The 22,389-nt window shown below is 49.0% G+C and overlaps 1 protein-coding gene across 3 annotated transcripts in view; it reads right to left on the bottom strand.

Annotated features, from left to right (window-relative positions):
* The window catches only part of LOC144733928 (guanine nucleotide exchange factor VAV2-like), a 235,553-nt gene that overhangs the window by 203,296 nt on the left and 9,868 nt on the right, over positions 1–22,389 (bottom strand). For all 3 annotated transcript variants that reach the window (XM_078615947.1, XM_078615948.1, XM_078615946.1), the window contains exon 2: positions 7,300–7,416. In XM_078615947.1, the coding sequence (XP_078472073.1) occupies positions 7,300–7,416 (117 nt within the window). The remainder of the gene's footprint in view (positions 1–7,299; positions 7,417–22,389) is intronic.

Consider the following 22,389-nt stretch of genomic DNA (forward strand, 5'->3'; position numbering starts at 1 on the left):
GCGACCAATATCATCCTTAATACAGGTTTTTTGGATGAGATCACGTAAATGTGTCGTTAAACCCGCCACCACCCGGCAGTCAATTAATAAGGTTTGTCACTCACACAGAACAAGTCATCACATCTATCCCTCTATTTAAGGAACGAAACAAGAGGATTTCTCCACAAATCTGGCTGTCGCCGGATGATGCTGGTCGTAATTCCTGGCAAAACGTCGTACTCAGATTGTAAATGTTGTGGATTTGCTCTCCAACACACCGGTGTGCTGCACGAGTAACGAATTGGCATGTTCTGTTCACGTGACAAACTTTTTAATAGCGCGCCGATTAGAATTTTTACAGCTCCCCGGCAAGCCCTCACAAACCAAATGTAGCTAATTGAAATTTGTTACGGACAACCTACGCGTTAGATTTAGCAAATGTTTGGTGGCGGTTGAAATATCTTCCAGAGAGGGGAGAACAATGGCGTCGGTGTGGCGGTATCACTTGCAGCAGCTGTGTTCACCTCTTCGCTGTGATCTCTTCGCCGTGATCTTTTCAAATCGTTTAATCTTGGAGGCCCGTTCTTCTCTTCATTGCAGAGTAAGCCGACAGCCATTTTTATTCCTTCCCTGCCGGCACGAGGCACAGGGCCCTTGCAGTACGGTGCTGTCAGACTTCATTACAAAACGGCCAAGAGGCCCTCGTAATAAAACTAACAGAAATATGATTTACCAGGTAAGGCCTCGCTGAGCTGTATAGCTCTTTTTCAGAAACGATCTGGCCATCACAAATGATAGCACTACGAAGTGGCTTATCACGTGGACATTTATAGCAGCCAAAAGGGGAAAACTGGAGGACCCGGAGAAGAATCCACGCAACCACAGAGAGAACATGCAAACTCCAAATATAAAGGCGCCAGGGACGGTATCGAACCCATGACCTCCTGCATACCAGGCGATGTAGTTAGCATCTCGCCAACATGGCACCCTCACACAAGCCTGGCTCACAAACAGCGTGAGATAAAAAATAAATACACTCCAGGAAAAATAACAACAATAAAAAATTGCGCAAAACATTTTGAGTGTTTGTAGGGCTACAATGTATTTTAATCCAAACGGTATATTTCGTCTAAATAGCAAGTAGGCTGGACATTGGAGGTATACGCCTCATAGCAGCCACATTGGAAATGTCACAGCGCCCAGATTTTATTCTGTGTGTGTGCATTAGTTATTTATTTACTGCATCTGGTCTTTTCTTTTCTTTTTTACCAAATTTGTTCCAATCGTACTATCGGCATAGTGTCATGTGCCGGGGAATCCGTTCAAAAATCTCGCAGAGCGGTAAAGCCCCAACGTGTTACAGAGTGGCTGAGGGAGGATTTTTTATTCCGCAGAAATTTCAAGAAGGACAAGAACAACAACAACAACAACAAAACCTTCCAGTGGCCCTTTTCATCCTCTACAGAGCAAGGGGCTCTTGCTGTGAGGGACTCCATGTAGCACAACGGTGAAAGCAGCGATTTAAATTTTCAAAGCTGGAAGTTAGCAAAGAAATTAAGTGGAGAAACAAATCTAAGAAATTCTACGCGGCGGTGATTATGGGAAATTATCGGCGACCGGGTTGAAACCATCAACTCACTCCACAGTTTGATCACAGGCAGCTGTCTGGATTTGAACCCAGGACCTGACCTCTATGGTGTCAGCTCAGAGCTCTGACATCTGAGCCAAATGGTCACCTCCACGGCTCAAAATATAATTGAATGCCTCGAGGATTTTTTTGTGTACGACTGATGACACAAAAATGCCACATTTTCTCTGCTGGCGAGAACTCCCCTGATTGCACAGAAAGTGCGCTTAATAAGACACTCGTCTGGAGTGAGACAACAGCTTGTCATCTGGGCAGAGCGTGCTCAATAAATACCACGGTGCCAGACATACTCGGATGAAATGTTTTTTTCATTTTATGCTGGGATGGTGATGGCGCATTCAGTTTTGTTTTGTATACACATCGTTAAATTCACTTAAGCCATGTTTTTAAATTGTTGATTATCCGATTAGATTACTACCTTAAAATGTTATTATGAAGGGTTCCGTGGTTGTGCTGTGTAGCTCTCCGATTTGTTTTCAGATTGCTCTGTGGTGTTGTTCGGCATGATGTCTGACGTTTCGCAACACATGCTTCTTCAGGAAACTGAATTGAGCGCCTCACGGGTCTCCCTCGACTGTGCAGGGTTGCCGACTGCTGCGGGTGTTTGATGTGGGCCGAGCGATGTTGTTTATTCGCCACGTCTGGGAGGAAACCAGAGTGCCCGGAGAAAGCTCATCATCAGTTCACAGTGCGTACAAGGGTGACAAGCACTCTGTAGAAGTCCACAAAACAGACGGGGCCTTCACGAAGCTCCCAGCATGTGGAGCGGAATGCTGGACCTCACGCTGAACACCACACGGCGCAAGCCGAAAACACACATCCAAGAGCCGACTGCCGATGTTTAGCCTTTAATTCAACTGTAATGGCAGGGACTCTGGGCCAGGCGCTGCAAGCCCTGGCCTGTGCTTGCCAAGTGGGCCATGTCTCAGTGGGGGACAGCTTTCATCCGGCTGGGACAATGGTCTGAGGATGCACGCGGGGGGCAGAGAGGGCAGCTGCTGCAAATCCGCAGTGTGGGGTGAACGCCATTGTTCCCCGCGGCGGGTAGCACAGGCAGCAGGCCCGATATTGTATCGAGTAGCCAACATACCCAATACTCAATATATCCAATAGCCAATATAAACAATATTCCCAATACCCAAAAAGGGCTACATAGCTCAAGTGGGCCTTACCTGGTTAAATACAAAAATATAGAATAATAATTTAGCGTGTGCACCAATGTGAAGCCTCATGGCAATACCAAGTGCTGAGAGAAAATTCAAGCCAAGTGCCCAGGCTTGTGGGGCGCGGTGGAGGGGAGGGGCCGTGGGCGAGGTGGGGTGGAGCCGGGGGCAGCTTGAGACATTTCATCCGGAGCCTCAGATCTAGGGCGGTGGGGGGGCTAAGCAAGGGTCATGGGGACCTTAGCGGGGGGGGGGGGGGCTCATCTGGCATTTTGCAGACCTGAGCAAGTTGCACCCCTTTTGGTAATTCCAGCTTATTGCTACGCCGCGTCGATGAAAATAATAAAAGGGCCGTTGGCGTTCGGGCGAGAATCATTTTCACGCGCCTCGGTGTTGGACAAGAACTATGGGAGGGGGACTAAATCCACGTCAGATGTTTCAAACGCGCCGTGCGCGAAGGGGTGAACCCGTTTGCTGTCGAGAGCGGGGTGGATTCCAAACGGTTACGAAATGTGTTCCCACGTTGACTTTCCGAGGGCGATTCGCAGCGCGAGAGTGGAAATGAAACGCATTCATTTCACGTGAATATTGCGAAGCCGCTTGTTTTAAGACGTACGCAAAAACGCAATATTAAAAGAATGTAATGCAGAGTTATGTTTGTGTGGAGGGAGGTTGGGGGGGGAGCGGAAATTATTGTAATCACTTCTTGTATGGTATTTACATGGCCACGTGCAGCAATTCATTCAAACTATGCATTTTCAGAGGTTAGATTATGACTATTCATTACTACGCTGGCTGCAACCTCTGAAAAGCACTAATAACTGCGTTACGGCCACAGTAATTCAAGCAGTCGTTTGTGACCGAATATCTCGTTAATATACAAGAAAGATTCTAGTTGCACGGAATGTAAAACGCTCTGATTTAATGCGTATAGGTGAGGCTCACACTGCAATCATTGATGTATTGTGCCATTCCAATGGCAAAAATGCAATATATAACCGTGCTAAGAAGGCAATGAAGTATACTAGAAATAGTAAAGGGTGCAGGCCTGCAGTTCTCGGTTCGACACATGTTCATGAGTTGCATCTGCCCCTGTAATGTCCGTATTCTGGATTCTTGAATATATTTTTTTAAATATGCAGCTCTGCAATTGCTTACTCATGTCACCGCTGGCAGTAGGGACTCCACTCTAGGCCACTCTAAGAGAGTCCCTCTAAAGGATATTTGGCCTACTCTTCCATACTGGTTATATGTCTTGGAGGTGGGTGTACCCACAATTTGACCCCACCACATGCAACATGTCGATCGACTCACTGTGGTGTGCCTATTTTTGCCGATGGGTGGACAAAAATTCAAGAAACCTGCCCCATTATTTCATCGGGAGATCTAATCGATAAGCATTAGACGACGGCAGAAGCCGATAAGTACTCGCGGAGTCACCAAAAACAAACAAGTTAAAACAATTGTAATGCATGCGAGCGAAATGCATGTGGCGAATGCAGCAGATAGGAGAAAGGTCACCACACAGCTTTGAACTTACGGTACTGGAGTGGGATGATTGTGTAACCAGCAGACAGGGTGAAGAACCAAGGATAGTGTAGGGGTGTCAGGGGAAGGATTCCCACCAATAGGAGGGTTAGTGGGAGGGGTGATCGAGGAGATATAAGGGGAGAACGGGCGGGAAGAGGGGGCCTTTGGCGGGAACGAGATTGGGACGGCTGGGGACAGGTGTGGATGGGAGAAAAGGATTAAAAGACGTACCCCCTGCAATCTTGTGTCGGCTCTCCTTTACAATAGTATTCTACAGGAGTTTGGCGACAAAGCCAGCCCATACACCGTAATATTTAGACACTTAGCTCCAGACGTGATGGGAAAGACCTGGAGAAACTGTAGCGATAGAGGATCATGGTGGACAAACTCTCTTGTAAATACTCTTTGGTTCTTTCGGTAAAGTCACGGAGGTAGAAAAATTCAATTAAATAAAAAATAATACATCGCGTCGTTTCGATCGCAACACAAGCGGTCGTCCTCAGGCAGAAAAAATAATCCAGCAGTGGAATTGCTGAACCAGGAAGAACACAGCGAGAGAGCTGTTACAACAAGAGGTTATTTACGTGGCGAAGGGCAAGCAGGCGGGGTTTGAGCTGGAAAGGAATTCCATCCCCGCACGCAAGCACGTCAGTTGTGTTAATAGGGGGAGATTAGGGAGAGAGAGATTGGGGAGAAAGATTAGCATGAAATGAGCTTCCGTCGCCACTTAAGATTATCGTCCCCGCATATGTAACTGGGATAACGGTATAACAATGGTAAGAAGTCAAGTCAAAGTGATTTCCATCTCAAGTGAGCATTGACGGGCTGCTAATGTCCTGCTTATAGCCTTGGGTCAGTGCCGGAAATTCCACATTCCTATGACGGGGGTGACCAAGTCACCACACTGGATAACCACTGTTGATTTCCCCCCATAGCGGTCGTTATATTATCGACCCCAGACGGACGATGGATGAGCCAACCCCTCCCAACCAAGCATTTGAACTCGCAACCTTCCGACCGTGAGCCGCTCAGCTCTGCCACCGAGTCACCTGACCGGCGACCGACACGATGGGAAAGGCGATAACGGCACCACGCGGTCACTTCATCGCCGAGGTCACGAGTACTGTACTCGGCCTTGCGCCAAACGGAGACGCGGCCGCAAGGTTTGCGTGGGGAACCGTAGACGCAACTCGTAATGGAGTATTCCGAATCAACCGGGTTACCTCCGCACTCAAAATGCACTGTAACAGGATATGTACCGTTATCTATTTTCTGCCAACAGCGCGGATGGTTTATAACATCCCGTGCGGTTAACGGCATTAGTATTTGATTGCCTGTGTGACTCACAAAGTTGCAACCTTAGCACACTTGACCGTTAGGAATCGTTAAACTACGACTAATGTTTACAAAAAAAATGTCCAGCAGATAATCTCTTTTGATTCCATCTCTATACCCAGCCCCCCCCTCTCTCCTCTCACAGCAAATGGAGAAATCGTTTCACAAACATTTGAGTGATTTTTTAAAATCTTTTTTTATAAAGCTCGTGTTTGGGTTTCCCACCCGAACGCGCGGTTGTTTCGTACGTCCGTGACAAATGTCGATAATGTTGAGTGATCCCCCGAAGTGGCGCGGATGAAAAGTGCGCGTAAAACGAGCCGTGCAGGAGAGTCGGGTGAACGAGCCCCCTTCCTGTTTACGTAAATTGGCTATCAGCGGTGCGTTTAATCGCTTTCTGTTTCCTGTTCGATACGTACGTATGCACGTGTGTAAGGAATCGTGGAAATGTACAGACGGCCCAAATTTTGCATCAAGCAAACTTGTAGAGATGAAACACCAAGGGTAGTGCTGTTCACCTCTTCAGCCTTGTAAGCTTGTTGGGGCAAGTGCGGTCAGAAATTAGCTCTTCGATTAGCACGGTAGGCCACGTACGATGCGAAAGAAGTTCAACATACATACACTTAACAGACTGCTTAGGCAAGTGCCAAGGAAGCACCTACTCAGGCCAGCGTGGCACGGTAGAGGATGGTGTGGCCAGCACCATGCTCGACCGCCTTTGTCTGCCCAATGGCGATGTTTCCACACCGCACCAGGTACTCAATTGAGGCTGAGTCGACCTAGGGGATGCCCAGGACCGGTTTAGATATTCGTCACTGGTGTTGGGCGTGAGCAGGAACCAGACTCGGGTCGCTGGGTTTTACGCGCAGCGCGCGAACCACTACCATTCCCCACACACACATAAAACAAAGCCACTCCAAACATCATTGCTTTAAATCCACACAGAAAAAATAAATTATTGAAAATGCATGCTGATGTGTCAGAAAATGCGCACGTACAGTGAAATGATCGATTCGCCTATAATGATTTGTTTGGTAAGTGTACGCGGACTGCTGACTCGGCAGCGGTGCAAAGTCTTGGAGAGCTTTCCTGCTCACAGTCCCCTTCCCGTCTTCCGCATTTCCCCCTTTCCGTTCGCGGCTAATGGGACCTTCACGAGTCCTCGCCTCCCGCCCACGAAGATCGCATTAACTCTACTCTTGTTACGCTTTTAAATCGTGCTGCCGATGGCTGGCCGCTTGGCGTTTTGTTCCGCTGGGCCTGCGCCCAGTCCGACCGTGATTTAAGAAAACTGAAGTCACCGTGGCGACATGTTAACTACTTCGCCCGTTGTATACAGGAGGCCGTGGGTTCAATCTTGACTCAGGCGAAGCCTGTATATTTGGAGTTTGCATGTTCTCCCCCGTGGTCACACGAATTTATCTCCCAGGTCCTCGGGGATTTTTCGCTCCACATTGAGAATGAACATGCGTTTAACTTATTTGGTTGCTGTAAATGTATTCATGGCAGGCCACTTCGTTGGGCTATCACTTGTGATTGCCAGGTCGCTTCCAAAAAAAAGAGCTATGTAGCTCAGTGGGCCCTTACCTGGTAAAATAAATAAAATAGTTTAGTGTTAGCAGTAGTAGAGAATCGCGGGCTCACCTTCCCGAAGTCCCGCACGTCGAACAGGTCGAAGGCATCGAAGAGGTCGTTCTTGCGGATGCCGTACTGCTCGTGGCAGCAGTTGATGAACGTGCGGATGTTCTTCAGGCAGAGGAACTGTGAATGGAAAAGCAGAGGATAGTGGCAATCATCATCAAGACAAAAACAAAGATCCCCCGTGTAGCCTGTAACAGACTGTTGGAGTAAGTGCTGTGCGGGAGTAGCACCTATGAAGGCCGGCACAGCACACGAAGGGGGTGGGTGGCCAGCACTACGCCCGGCCGCCTTTGTCTCCCTCGTGGCGATGTTTACACACCGCGCCAGGTGCTCAATTTATGCTGAGTCGACCTAGGGGAGTCCCAAAACCAGCTCAGATAATCGTCACTGGTGCTGTTGACCGTGAGCTGGATTCGAACTCGGGTCGCCGGGGTTCGTAGCGCAGCACGCTAAACGCTAGACGACCGCTCCCCACACACGTGCACGACAGCGGGAACCACAGTGGGTATGTACTGCCCGCGAGAACCACGACAACAACAACTGCTGAATGGGGGAGCCATGTGTTCAACTTTGACCCGAGGAAGCCGGTGGGACAATCATCAGGCAAATGAAGGTGCTTATTTTTCGTTCCATTGGCGACACGAGCGCCCATTGCTCAGCGAGTGAAGCGGAGCTGTCGGCGGCCGGCAGGCGTCACGCGGGGCCCCGAACCTCTCACCTTCCAAGCCTCGTTGGGCCCTACAGGCGCGACGATAGCTTGCTGCAGGCACAGAGCCAAACGCGCGTCGTAAGTTAACGCCGTCGACGACGCCGTCGCGTTATGGTTATCGCAATATAATTGCAATCCAGATGCCGCCGGTTCGCTGCGATCTCCCAGCGGGGCAGCTGCACCGAAGCTGCAAGTTTTGTAAACTACACTCCCCCCCCACCCAGCAATTTCAATGTTTACACCGCGGTTAGTCCACTGGTAGGTCGCGTGTGGTGGGGTAAAGCGTGGGTACTCGCACCTCTTACAAAACGCTTGGATAGCGTGGAGGGGTGAACCTTCATAGAGCTTCTCTCCAGTACTTCCTCGAGTGGAGACCCTTCCGGCAGCAGCAGCAGTGGCGTGAGTGAGCAATTGCAGGGCTGTACCTTTACCTTTTTAGCTTTGAATGTTATGATAACCATTATTGTTGAGTTTGTAAATGAGTGCCACATAGCAGTGGTGCCCTATGGGCAGTGTGGCCCCTGCCATGGGAATGTGGAATTTCCACCGCTGGCTCAGGTTTGTATACAGGAGAAGAGTGCTCAGTTGAGCAGGACTTTTACTTTTTACTTTTGTAGGAAGTCAATAGCGGCATGTCCTATGAGACATCCCGGCCACTGCCAAAAATCAGTTCAAAAGAAATTCGTTTTCAATGCAGATTTAAAAGTGCATAGCTCCAGTCGCTTCCTAATACTGGAAGGAAGAGCGTTCCAGACGGCCGCAGAAGCGCATCTGAAAGCACGCGATGCGGCGACCGTCTTTGTTCGATGGTCAGCCACAAGCCGACCCTGCTGCTGCTGCTGCGAGGATGACCGGAGTTCAGTGATGCCGATGGAGATGAGCACCACCAGTAGGTCATGTGACAGAGACACACATGGCTCCCCTGCTCTGCACCTTCCCAGATTCGTTTGTTGTCCATCCCCAGCACCTCCGATTAGCACGGTTGGCTACGTACGGTGTGAAAGAACTTCAACATACTTACTACATTCATACACGCATACATGCAGGCTGCGGCGTGGATATCACGCAGGAGAAATGTGCGAGTGCGCGCAATGAAGCGCCACGTAGCAGCGACGAATCACATTGACACGCATCGTGAAATGCATGCCTCGCGGACAAAAAACACGCAACGTAAAACAAATGTCTCGCTGACATCGCGGTAACTCGAGGCACCGCCATGTGACCTCTCTGTGCACTGTGACCTTGTGACCTGGCAAGGGGGGGGGGCACGGGGACCAGCGGTATTGATTGGGGGGGGGTCATGATACCGAAAAGGTTGAGAACCACCACTCTAAATGGGGGATGAAAAATAGAATAAAGATAAAAACGCCACGCGAGAGTCTGTCGAGCAGCTTCACATCGCTGCCTTCACAGCTCCTGTGGATTTCTTCCCTTCTCTAAGCGACGATCTGCAGGACATCTGGGCATACGGCGACAGGGCACAGATGTTAAATCTGCCTTATCCTTGTTACCGATAGAGGTGGGGTGTCACAATACGAATATGCTCGGCCGACCTTTTCCAGACCCAGTCCACAATTTGTTTTAAGTGTTCTCACCGGATCGAGCGGTGGGGCTCGAGTGATTAGCGCACTGCTCTACGAACCCGGAGACCCGAGTTAAAATACCCGAGGCAAGGCTGACAGTCAATGGCGAGTGATATCGGAACAGGTCCTTCCCCTCTACAGTCGAGAGCAACACATACAGGCCAGTGTGGTGAAATATGGTCACGTAACCCCCCATGAGCCACAAAGTGTGACGAGGTCCTCATCCAGCGGTGAATTCACCAACAAGGCCTGTGGTTGTTTTGGCAACGTGCGGTGCGAAATAATTTCAACGTACATACGTAGAAGCTAGCGTGACAGGCCCCGACTGAAAGCGCGGGGGGGCTCACTCATCCCATTTCCCACTCAGCACCAAGAGACGTTGGCAACCCGGTCAATGACATCAGGCGCTGGCAACGAAAGAGCTCTACAAAGAAACGAAAGAGCCGCTGGGCAACGGTCCACGAGGCTGCGAAAACCGGACGGGGAAAAACCCGATGGTAAATATGACAAATACAAAGAGGAAATGGCCTCCAAAATTGATGAGAGGATGCCGAATGTGTACTGTAAAATTCCCTGTGATGAATGACAGAGGTCACGTATGCATTTTTTATTTTTTACCTTGTTTCAAAATAGGTTACAATTTCACCGTGAGATTTTTGTTGCAACACATAAACCTCCGCAGCATCACGGCCGTATTATCACCGTCTCCTTTGTACAGAAGACAAGTGAATACTGAAAGTTGCGTCTTTGGTTGTGAATCGTTCCCATAAGCAGGTGCCTCCAAGAAGACGACGAATATAAAAAATAAAATTCGCTCCGAGCATATGTAAAGCCGCTACAAATGATTAAATTTTTCAATCATCTCTCGTCTACTTATGCTGGCTTAGTTATTCTCGCCGGGGCCCCCTTTATTACACGGACACTGTACCTGTCTGTGGATTTCATTTTTGTCTTTGACAGTAAATAACGTACGAAATGTACAACGGCACTGCGCAAGATGTGAACTCAACGCCTTGAACCCAATTAGGGTATTCAAATGCGGAACCCCCCAATGCAGTTTCTACTCAAATGGCCCGAAGGCGTTTTAATTACCGGCAAATGTAAATGAAGATTAAACATTCGCGTTCGCCGTTCGAAAAAAGCGACGAGTTTCACCACATTACAAGCGTTGTAACGATGCATTTTGTCCACAACCACACTCGCGAAAATAGAATTGAGTCAGGTGTTCTATTTCATATTCTTCGCAAAAAATATATATTCGTGCCAATAAAGGCTTCGCGAATGCGAAAGGCCCATTTTCCGGAGGGTAAAGCATTGTTATGTCAGGCCATGTCTTTAATGATGTGTTTTGCCGTTCATAAAAACTAACATAAAATACTGGAATATAACGGATTTATTACACATCTGTGAAAAAGAGCTTCATAGATCATTGAATTTCTCCAGTGGGCAGTGGCCCTCCTTGACAACATCAACAAAGGAGAGTCAGAATATTTCTTCCACTAAAGTCATATTTGAATCCTGGGGGTGCAGCCTGTCCTATAGACAGGGTGATGTGACATTCACTTGACACTCACCTGGCCTTTGTCAGACATTTACCACTCAAGTGACAATCAACACTCATTCACGCCTTTCAGTTAGATTATTTTAAAACAGAAGTGTCTCATGCACCATGGTGTTCTAAGCGATAGCTTGAATAAGCAACACCAAAAAGCTAAACAACTTAGCCAAATTATTTTGTTTACACCTGGAAACAATCTACTGAAACTTTCAAATGACACCTCATTCATTCAAATGTGCGGTGCGGTCTTGAACGGATTCTCTGGGCAATGATACAGTACGTACATAGTGGTTTCCCGACACAATCCAGACGAGAGAAGAATGACAATAATAGATGTTGGCTTGGGGATAGCATGACCTAACCCAAGCCAGCGGTAAAAGTTGCGAACAGCACTCATCCGAGCACGGAGACGCTGCGGCTTTATTGACGTTGTAGAATGCGGCCTCCAATACTGCACTGTGTTTAGTTTGTTGTCCTTTCAGCTCCGCACCTCCCATGAGCATGGCTGGCTATATACGGTACAAAACAAGTTCAACATACGTACATACATACATAAGTCATACTCTTTGGTTCTTTCGGTAAAGTCACGTAGGTATAAAATATAATAAATTAAATCACGACGTTTCGATTGCAACACAAGCAATTATCATCAGGTGGGAAAACCACAGCAAGAAAATGTTTTGCTGAAGTGGGAGAGATGATTGCTTGTGTTGCAATCGAAACGTCGTGATTTAATTTATTTTATAGCTACGTGACTTTACTGAAAGAACCAAGAGGATGAATCCCTGGAGTCACGAAAACTTCAAATCTAGATACATAAGTCAGTCACCACATTCCGGCTGCACTATTATCCCTCTCCGCTTCGAAAAGTGTCCATTTCCCAAAGCAACAGCCGTTCACCCGCTCATGGCCCGTCTCCGCTATGGGAGAGCGCTGCTGACGGCTGGTGGCGAGGTGATAGCTGAAGGAAGAGGAGGATGATCCCCCTCCTGCGTCCAGCCAGGCGCGCATCTTAAAACATCGCACAGCCGCGTGGGCTTGAGCGATAAACTCGCACTGCGAACCCCCGCAATCACCAAAGCCGGCACGTCGCACGCTCGCACACGCCGCGCGTCCACGGCCCGTTTCGCAGCCTTAGGAATGGCCCTGGATGGTTCCAGCACGGCTCGGAGATCTGCATCGACTGCGCTTCGAGAGCCGTGCGGCTCCGTAGGGCTCAGCCTCTGCAACCATCCCCTGGTCCTGCCTTCGTCCATGGCCAAAAGGAAGCGTTCGTTTTTCCCACAACTTTTAACTCTGGCTTAGATTAGGTCACGCAATCCATAACAAACAAAAAAACACATCTATTATTGTCATAACATCGAAATCCTGAAGTTGAACAAAAACAGGATCACAATTGACCGCCTGTTTCGCTCCCGCATTGACCGCACAATGTCGCACGTGTGGTCCTGCGGGTGGCCCGGGTTGAGAGCGTGCAGATCACTTGGAGAAGACAGCCACACGGCCCAACTTAAGAAGCCCGCTTAGCGCCTGGGTTGGCCTCCTTAAGTTGGGGCACGTGGGCCAGGCCAGCTCGCTACCCAGTCATCATGGCAACAGGGTAACAGCCTCGGGAAGGCCCCTGATTTTACCGCTTGCTGCAGCGGCAAGAACCAACATGCACGGGACGCAAGGTTCAGCTGCGAATTTGTGGAGCCAACAAAAAGCTTTCTGCGTTCGACTGTAAACCCCATGAAACCATTGTGGGCCGTGTGTGGGTGTGTTTTTTTATGGGTGGCATATATCCCGGTAGGGACATCAAGTGAAGGTAATTTTTTTAAGTGTGCAATGAAGCCAAGAGTTTCCAAGGAGACCATTTTCTAGCGCCCAGGGGATAAGGACACTGCTAACATATCTCCATAAAGTATTAAACAAATAAATGGTTTTCATAAGCAGTTTCAACTGTGGGATGAGTCAACGGGAGGCGAAATGGACATTAAAGTACAGTCGAGTCAAAGTGCCTCTCTCCCCAATTGAGTGTCAGACTCTGCTCGTTCATGGACCTAACTCCAGTGATAAAAAAAAAACACTTCATTTTATCTGTTATATATTTTTCCTTTTTCTCAATTAAATCCCAATTGTGCTTTCTCCGTCTCATCGTGCGATGAAGACACTTCCATTCGGAACCCTTTCAGAAAAGGAATGAGGGTTTGGATTATTAGGGCACTTGCTTTAAATGCCTCAGCAACGCAGAGCACTTTACCTTACCCATCATTGCAATGCCCAAGGGGCACCGCCTCGTGTTGGAGAACTGCCCGCGGAAGACGACATCGCAGAACTACCTCCGAGGGGCCCTTCATTTGGCTTCTAGTCACACTTGGGCAGCGTCACTGCCTCACGTGGCCCGGCTGTGGAGGCGTTCGCCAGATGGCGGTCAAACTGAACAAACGTTCTCGCTCGAGCCGGAAGAAGCCCAATCAAGGGAGCGAGAGTCCGTCGCGTAAAAAGCGACACCCAAAAGCTTTTAATTTGGAGAGCTGCAACTAAAGCCGAGTGAAGGGTTTCGTTGCATCCATTTATTTGCGACTGGGGTGAAGCCATCAACTCGCTACACTTGAGAATCGGTTTCAATTATGGGCGGCTACAACCCCGGATCAAACCCAGGCTCGCCGGGGGTGCCCGGCTCAGTGCTGTGACATTGCATTTAGCCACTTGGCCACCTTTATTCTTTCAAGCGGTGCCAGTTTCTCAAATGGACAATCAGCATGTACTTCCCTAAACCCCCCCCCCCAACCGCGGTACTAATTTAACCGGTGCTCAAAAAAAGAATCAAAGACTTTAAGCGACGACGCATTACTCACTCGGCTATAATCGTAAGCACCAGCAACAGCCCTGTACTGTATTTGGAGGGGGGAAAATGAGCTGACTATCTTTTCCAGCCATAGAGGCCGTCCGTCAGCCTAACCTCGCATGAGCGTGGGGTGCAATTCGCCGCGGCGTTTCCAAGAAGAATAAAACCTGCTTTATTAAACGTCTGGGCTGCTGATATTTGATAGGGCTGCAAACCCCGCCCCGGAGTCAATCTCTGGCACGTGCAGCCACTTATACGGGCCCTCCGCGAACCGAGTCGCGCAGAGAAAGACAAAACAACGAGCTCCGCAGTTGAAATTTCAAGCCCTGGTAAAAGCAAAGGTGCAGCCCTGCAATTACCGAGAGGGATGGAGAGCCCCTCCTCCAGTAGGTATTTTGGTCTTACGCATCCACACTGGCCAGATGTCTTGGAAGAAGTGGGAAAGCCCACAACTTGAACCCACCACGTGCGTCCTGTCTATCGACTAACCATTGTGAACCCATTTACACCACTGGCTAGACAAAGGTTGTGGCGATTCAAGAAACTTGACCATTTTTTCAACTAACCGAACCAGGTAGATGGAACCGTCGACCTCCGGATTGCAAATCCAGTTTGCCAATCTTTACATCACAGGAGCATCCCCAAGCCCTGAGCCCACTGTAATTCAATTTCCAGCCACGTTGTTTTGTTTTTAATTGGTTTCCATCCGTGAGGCGCCTTCTTCCCAGGCTGAAATGAGATCCCCGGAAAGATCCCCACGTTAGTGGGGAGAGAGACCGAGTGCGCAAGACAGGGGCGAGGGCAGACGGAATGGGCAACGGGGGAAATCAAAAGTCACACGAAACGTATGGCAATTGAAAGTTTTACAGTGGGCGGATTTAAGTGCAAAATATCACGGCGCTCGCCGCGAAGCGAAACTGCCGCACCGTTTTGTTTCACCCGCCTCCCGTCCGACACCTCGGACGGTTATTCCCGACGCGTTCTCAATTTGGCCTCGGACGGAGGGGAGGATCTGTGAAACGGCGGCTAGGGTGGCGATCTCCAGCCCAGCCCTGCTTCCCTGAGGCCAATGAGAGGCGAGGAGTCTGAGCAACATCCGAAGCAACCACGGGGTAAAAAACAAACACAGGGGACGGAAATAGCAGCACCGCTTACAATCTGGGCAAAAGCAGGGGTCACCTTCACTCTTTGCAGCCGACGAGAGCCGCATTAGGACAGGACAGCGAAGATGCACGCTATGTTTCTCTGTCAAAATAATGTAAGCAATGTATGCAAACCTGATGAGATAGCTTTGCACCATCTGTCCGGATAGTTTATCGTTCAGTCACCCTCGCATGAACTCTAGCCACTGGTGTCTCTTCAAGTATCGATTCCTCGGCGACCTAATCAGTGCCGTTTGTGCAAAAGAGGGCCAATCAAACATTTGAGAATGGGATATTATGAGAACACACAGGCACACACCGGAAACTGTTCAATGCAACACAATTCGGATTTGTAAAATTGCGAACATTCTCAATCCACCAACGGGTGAAAGCCTCCCCCACACCATGTCGGTAATATTGTTTATCCACCATACTTCACCACGCTAGTTCGTCTGGGTAGGGGAGCAGGACTGTTCTCTGATACCACTCGCCAACGATGTTCATTGCGGCCAAAAATCGGACTCGGGTTACCGGGTTTCTGAGCTCGGGTTCTGGCTAACCGCGGCACCACCACTTCCACCCGTTGATTTGCAAAGCACCTAAATGTGACGGCATCTCAGGAAGCCGAAAAGGAACAGTGGGCGCATTTACTCGAGCGAGAGAGGCACGTCAGTCAGAGGCAGCGGGAAAATAAAGGAAAGGTCTTGAGTCTGACCTTGCGACAGGGGCTGAGAGTTGGCAACGCACAGCTGGTTGGGAGGGGGGGGTTTGGGAGTTCCAAACTTTTTTGTTTATTGGGTGCAATTGTGAACAATAGCCGTATCAGACATTAATGCATCCAATCGGCATAATCATGGGTTCGCTGCAAGGTGGACCAATGACTTGGGACAGCAGAGCTGAATAGTCTGTGCAAAAGAGGTTGTCTGGGGGCTTGTCTGAGGAGTGCCTCGTTTGTGAGGAAGGGGAGCGGGGCGAGTCGAGTGTGAGCAAGTCAAGGGGTGCCCAAGACCAAGTCAGAGAGCCCTCGCCTGCGGGGTCATCCGTGGCCAACGATCGGAGCTCGCGTCTCAGGGTCCACGGCGCACTAACCATTGGCGCAACCATTCACTTGTACTTTTATCAATAGCTTAGATACCACCCTCAATATTTTAAGAGGAAGGAGACACTTTGACCTGACCAGTTTAACACCATTGTTATTCATCGTCATAGGCTATTCCTCGCAATCAAGGATGATTGTCTTCCACAGAAAAGTTGGAGTATCTGTGGTTCCGAAGATGGCTGGATAGACCGATCTGTCATTGACAGATTCTGCCGGAGCTCGGGCATACACGTGTGTCCAGAGAGAGTGGGCGGGTGGAACTGGGTTAGTAAGTCGGGCTGCAGCGTGCCGTTTCTGCTTTTTTTTCGCCGCTGAGTTTCAAAATGTTTGCATCATTGAAATACGACTCCGTGTCTTCATCTGAGGTGATCCCTGGGCAAGAGGCTCCCATGAGTCCGTGTCGATGATGCACTTCTTCACGTTGGCCTTGAGGACATCCTTGAAACGCTTTCTCTGCTCTCACCTTGAACGCACGCCCCATTATGACGAGGCTCCGTTACGTCGCCACAGTATCTAAGCCAATATACAATTGCAGGACGTATGCAAGTTGAAGACAGAATTCAACAAAATGTTCAGAAGAAGCGAGCGGGCTTGGGCAGGAGGTGTCGCTCGAAGGGACGATGGCCGATAGTCAAGGTTAGCGACGGTAGAGGCAGCGCAATGAGCAGAATGTGTCCTAGAGGGACGTCCACCATGGAAATGGAGCGATAAAATGTGCCAACAATGCAGGCGCCAAGTAGATAATTACATCGCAGGCTCACGAGAGCTGCCCGACGGCTTGAGAAGCCCTTCATCCAGCAGTGGATTGATGACAGCTGACGATGATAACGATGATACAATGACGATACACGCGTACATATCGTGTGCAGCATGTTAAGTGGAAGAGGGATACCCACACCTCCGATTACCACGGATGGCTACGTACGGTGCGAAAGACGTTCAACGTACACGTATACAATTCAGAAGGTTAATTAAAAGGTGTTTGAGACTTTACTGGACGTGTCTGCAAAAGACGCACCCCGACGTCCAAGCGTGAACATTACTCAGGGTCGACTATTTTTTTATTTTCTCATCGCTTCGACGTGCGGCTCCGCGCTGATGAAGGTGGGGGCCCATGCCCAGCCCTGGTCCACGCGGAACCCTGCACCGCCAGTTCCGCCGATTTGGAAAAGTGTTTTGCTCGTGAGCAGCAATTGATGAATTCCCGTCGACGTTCGACTTGGCCCGAAATTGTTACTCGGTTTCACATTTCACAGTGAAAAGGTGCAGCCCTGCAATGTCTTGCTCACACCGCCGCTAGCGGAAGGGCTTCTTCCCTCTGGAGGGTGCCTGCTCAGTTATCAACCGCAGACAATCGAACGGTCATCAAAAGAGTCAAAGCTAATGGTAAAGGCGCAGCAATGCAAGGACCTGCTCACTCCACTGCAGACAGAAGGGCCTCCGCTGAAGGGAGATCTAGAAAGCCCCACGAGAGGTTACTTTGGCCTACTCTTCCACGCAGGCCAGGCATCTTAAAATAGCGCGGGAGATCCCACACCTAGCCACACAGTACGCGACCTGTCGATCGACTAACTGTAGCGTACCCATTTATGCTGTGGGTGGGGTGGACAGATGGGGGTGGGGGGGGAGCGATTTGTGAAAGTGCACGGTTGTTCAAACTGCCGCGCCGAGAGATCAAAATGTAACCGGCGACGTCTGGGCCACAAGTCCATGAGTGCTGCGAACCTTGACCTCACAGCAGCATCTGCAGATAGTGTTTTGTGGTAAAATGCTTCTATCGGATCAACCAATTCCTGAGATAAATATAATACACAACATGAATATCCACTTACGCTCCGAGGACATTGGTACAACGTCAAAAACATTCTTATTGGAAGGGAATGACGAAAGCAGGTTTTTATTCATTTATCATTCCACAGCAGACGTCTGAGTGGTTATTGCTGGCCGCTACTACAGCCATCGTTTAAGTTTATTAATTTGGACTTGCTCTGCATTGCTCCATACATTATTCAGCCTCTTCTACTGTGCAGCACAACTTTGTGGCCATTAATGGGAAGACAATTACCTTCGCATGCACGCGTGGCCGCACCTGGTCAGTGGTTAATTTTGTATTTTACAGCCGCTAATTGCGAGCTCTTTGCCAGACTGTGGCTCAACAGCACGGCCAACACATCCATCTCATCCGCGTTTGCACAATAAAGCAAATTTCCATCATCACATTCATTACGCCGGGCACGGGCAACATCACGCGGCGGGGTTTTGCGACTGACCTCCAAACCGCACGGCCGTGTTGTAACTGTGGTTCGTGACAAAAAAAAAAGTCCAAGTCACATCCATAAGCACTGCCAGCGGTGCTCATATCCCGTTGACGTCCCCGAGCCAGCGGTGGAAAATTTCACATTCCCATGGTGGGGGTGAGAAAGTCTACGGAGCAGGGGTGGCGGCCAACCTGTTACAGGGGCCAAACAGTACCCACGAGTTCTGCAGAGCCGAGTCCACGCTGTGTATAAGTGTGTGTATATAGTGACAGTTTTCGGAACAGCACGAGAGACACTCATGATTACTTGCTACGTCTGTGATAGCACGTGCTACGTTACATGCCCCTTCGGTGGAGCCGCTTGTGGTGGATTCGAAAGCCGCGTGCGGCTTCGGGAGACGCCGATTGGCCACCGGCTGCTATAGAACAACCACTGTTGTTGACTTCCTCAAAAGTGGGACTCATTTTATCGACCCGGAAGAATGATGAGCTGAGTCCCCCCCCCACCCCCCTTAATTACGCCTCTGCTGACAAAAGGGCCTCCCCGTTAAAGGGAGCTCTAGAAAAGCCACACCCGTGGGTAGCTTGGCCTACTCTTCCATTCTGGTCAGATGGAGAATGCCGTACTGCTGTGGTGTAATGGTTCGCACACTGGACTTGAAATCCAGAGGTTGCCAGTTCGATCTTCTGGTGTGGCAGATGAAGCGATGGGCAAATCCCTGAGTCCTCCCTGTCTCTGTCTCCCCAGCGGTATATATGTGCACACCACAGTACGTGGATTGGCTACGTCGCGTGTGATGGGGTCAAGTATGAGTACACTGACGTCTTCAAAGATGTCTGTTCAGCGTGGAAGAGTCGGCTAAATATTCTCAATCGTAAAAAATGTGTAATGTTAATAAATACATGGGTTTGATGAAACAAAGTAGTTGTACTTACATGCCCGTACTTAATTTGTGTTTCGATGATTTGCCTTCTAAACAAAATCTGACCCCAAAATCTGACCCTGTCTCGCACCCCGAGAAAGGGCACCTCGCACCTCCACGAGGCAGAGGCGGGCCCGTCAGGGCCAGCAAGGCCTTCTCTGCTGGCCTTGAGATTGTCAGAATCAGAAAATTATATATTTTTTAAAATTTCCCACTTTTTTCTCCTGATGACGATTGCTGGGTGTTGCGATCGAAACGTCGTAGTTTTTTGTTATTTTGATATTTTCTTTGAACCTATCTATGTGACTTTACCGAAAGACCCAAAAATATGAATTCCTGCAGTCACGAAAGCTTTAAGTCAAGATTTAATGCTAGATGTATTTTACAAAGTTCGTTCCCATCAGTCTTTCGACGTCATTTCATTGCTACTCTCTCCCTCAGTTGCGCTGCTTCCAGTGCAGCTCATAAATTTGAGCTTTTATCCAATCAGATTTTCCACCTGTGCCGCCTTCACCTCTCCAGGTGAAAAATCGACCCTGGGGCCTTCAGAATGTCGAGTGAATCACCTCTGCTGTTGAAGCAAATGGGGACGATGTTGTTGTCATATTCTTTAACCAATCAGATTTCGAGTTTGCCATGTTGGGCGTATTCTTTGACACGCCGGAGCCTTCTAGCTGGCCTAGCCGCCTACGTCAGCATTTTTTGTCTGGCGTGATTGGAGGGCCAGTTAGCTAACTGAAGTAAAACTAGCTTGCACGTAACGTACCATCATCTATCATTCATTTAAACTTTCTTTCGAGACGTTTAGATTTTTAGATGTAGTGCTTTAGATGTTTAGTTTTGTGTTTGTGTGTGGGGAAGCCTGTTGAATCCTGATTGTGTTATTTGTGTATTACGGCATTTTTGCTTGCATGGTGGTTGTATGAGTAAATGTGACTGGTTGTTCTTGATTTGAAGCTTTCGTGATTGCAGGAATCCATACTCTTTGGTTCTTTCGGTAAAGTCACTTAGGTATGTCCTTTGCATTGCACTCTCATGCCTTTGGATTGCACTCTCACGCCTTTGGATTGCACTCTCATACTCACATGCCCTTTGGGTTGCACCCTTTGGGTTGCACTCATGCCTTTGGATTGCACCACTCTTCGATTTCACATTAACATCATGCTAATCTCTCACATTAACATGCTAATCTCTCACATTAACATAGCCACTTCCGTGCCCTCGTCGCGGAGGCCGCTCTGTTCCTATATTACAGTTACATGCTAATTTCTCACATTAACATCACTAGCCCCGGCCACTTCTTTATGACCCTTGGGCTACACACATTTCAAACCTTTTAAAAAACATTCTGCCTCGGCAACAGACCACGCTTTCCCACCTGATGACGGACGCTTGTGTTGCGCCCCAAAACGTCGTGATCTATTTCATTTTATACCCACGTGACTTTACCGAATAAACCAAAGAATATGACTGGTTGTTGTGAATTTGTTCTTGTTTCTTTGGTAATGACATTGATTTGGGCTATGCTATGTCTATTTGTGATGCAGCATCCTGTCATACTGCGTCATAGTGGTACATCCTTGATGGTTTCAGTCACCATGTATTCATGTCTCTGCAATTCTTTGTATTGTAACTCTCATCGGTGTTGAGCCTCGTGTTAAATCACTTTATTCCACTCGATAAAGGTTACTGTCACTGTGAATATGGGGTGATTACATCAAATGGCAATAGCCTATAGCCCTAGTGTCATGATGAGGTTATTCGAAGGCGGTTTAATTGCACTGAAGGCCTTAGTGTAAAATGCACGGCCCGCCACTGCCAGGAGGTGCGTGCCACCCTAGGTTCAGGAGCCGCTGCTCGAGACAACCTCTCGTGGAAGCCCTTCAACCGGTAGCAGCGTGAGCCGGCAATTTCAGGGCTGCACCTTTAACCTCACTCTGTGTCATCAAATTAAAAAGTCACAACTGAGCATTATAAGCGGCGCTTATCTCCATTGGCAGCTTTGATGCGGAGGCGAAAGTCCCAAGTGTTGGTCTCAGATGCCACGATGCTCCCCATGCAAATGGTAACCTCTAAAAATACATTGTTTCCGCATTGGGACTTCTTCAAGGTCCTTTGCAGACGAGTTATAGGGGTTAAAACCAGTTCTGGTCTATGCATGGCGCGCATTGTAATGGAACGAAAGCTGAAAACATCCTTGTCGTTGCAGAGTGCGCGATGTAAAATTCAGATCCATCTCTACCCAGAGATAACTATGACAAATAAAACAACACAAAGACTGTTAACCGTGCCTGTGTGCTACCGCAGACTCAGCATCACCAAATAATTCAGTATTAACTCGAGGGTGATGGGAAAGCCGCGTGGTGCGGCGATGGACGCAGCAGCGAGCGGGTCCGGGGAGAATTGTCAACGGCGGACGTACACCCGAACAAAAAAACTAAACAAGAAGACAATCTTCATCACGTGATGCCCATTCACACGAAGCGCTGCACTAAGTACAAATGATGTAGGTTAGGCTCAGGTGATGAGCGTTCAAAAGGCGTTAAACGCATTATCTGTTCAACGTGAATTTTTCAAAGGTTTCCAGGAATGGCGTTTGTCAGGTTGGTGCCAAGGACATTTCCTCGTTCCTGTCGGGGCCTCCACGTTCAACAACATGCAAATTCCGCCCCGTAAGCTCACGAGACAGGAAACGCGTGCCGCTGTGGGAAGAGACATTTCTCGTCACGCCGCTGCGATCGTGTGAGGGCCTCTATGAGAGAGAGAGCCCTACTAGGGACCCCCCCTCTAGAGGTGATTTTGTCCACTCTGCCACACTGGCCAGACGTACTGTTGGAGTTCGCGGTGTCTCTCTGCAACGTGGGCCGCGTGGATTTTTCTCCGGGGTCCTCCGGTTTTTCTCTCCACTTTTAGAATCAACGTCACGCGTTTAAGCGTATATTGGCTGCTGCTATAAATTGCCACGTGACGATAAGCCACTTCGTTGCGCTAT

The sequence above is a fragment of the Lampetra planeri genome, chromosome 49 (genome assembly GCF_965212315.1).
Source record: "Lampetra planeri chromosome 49, kcLamPlan1.2.h2, whole genome shotgun sequence".
NCBI lineage: Eukaryota > Metazoa > Chordata > Hyperoartia > Petromyzontiformes > Petromyzontidae > Lampetra > Lampetra planeri.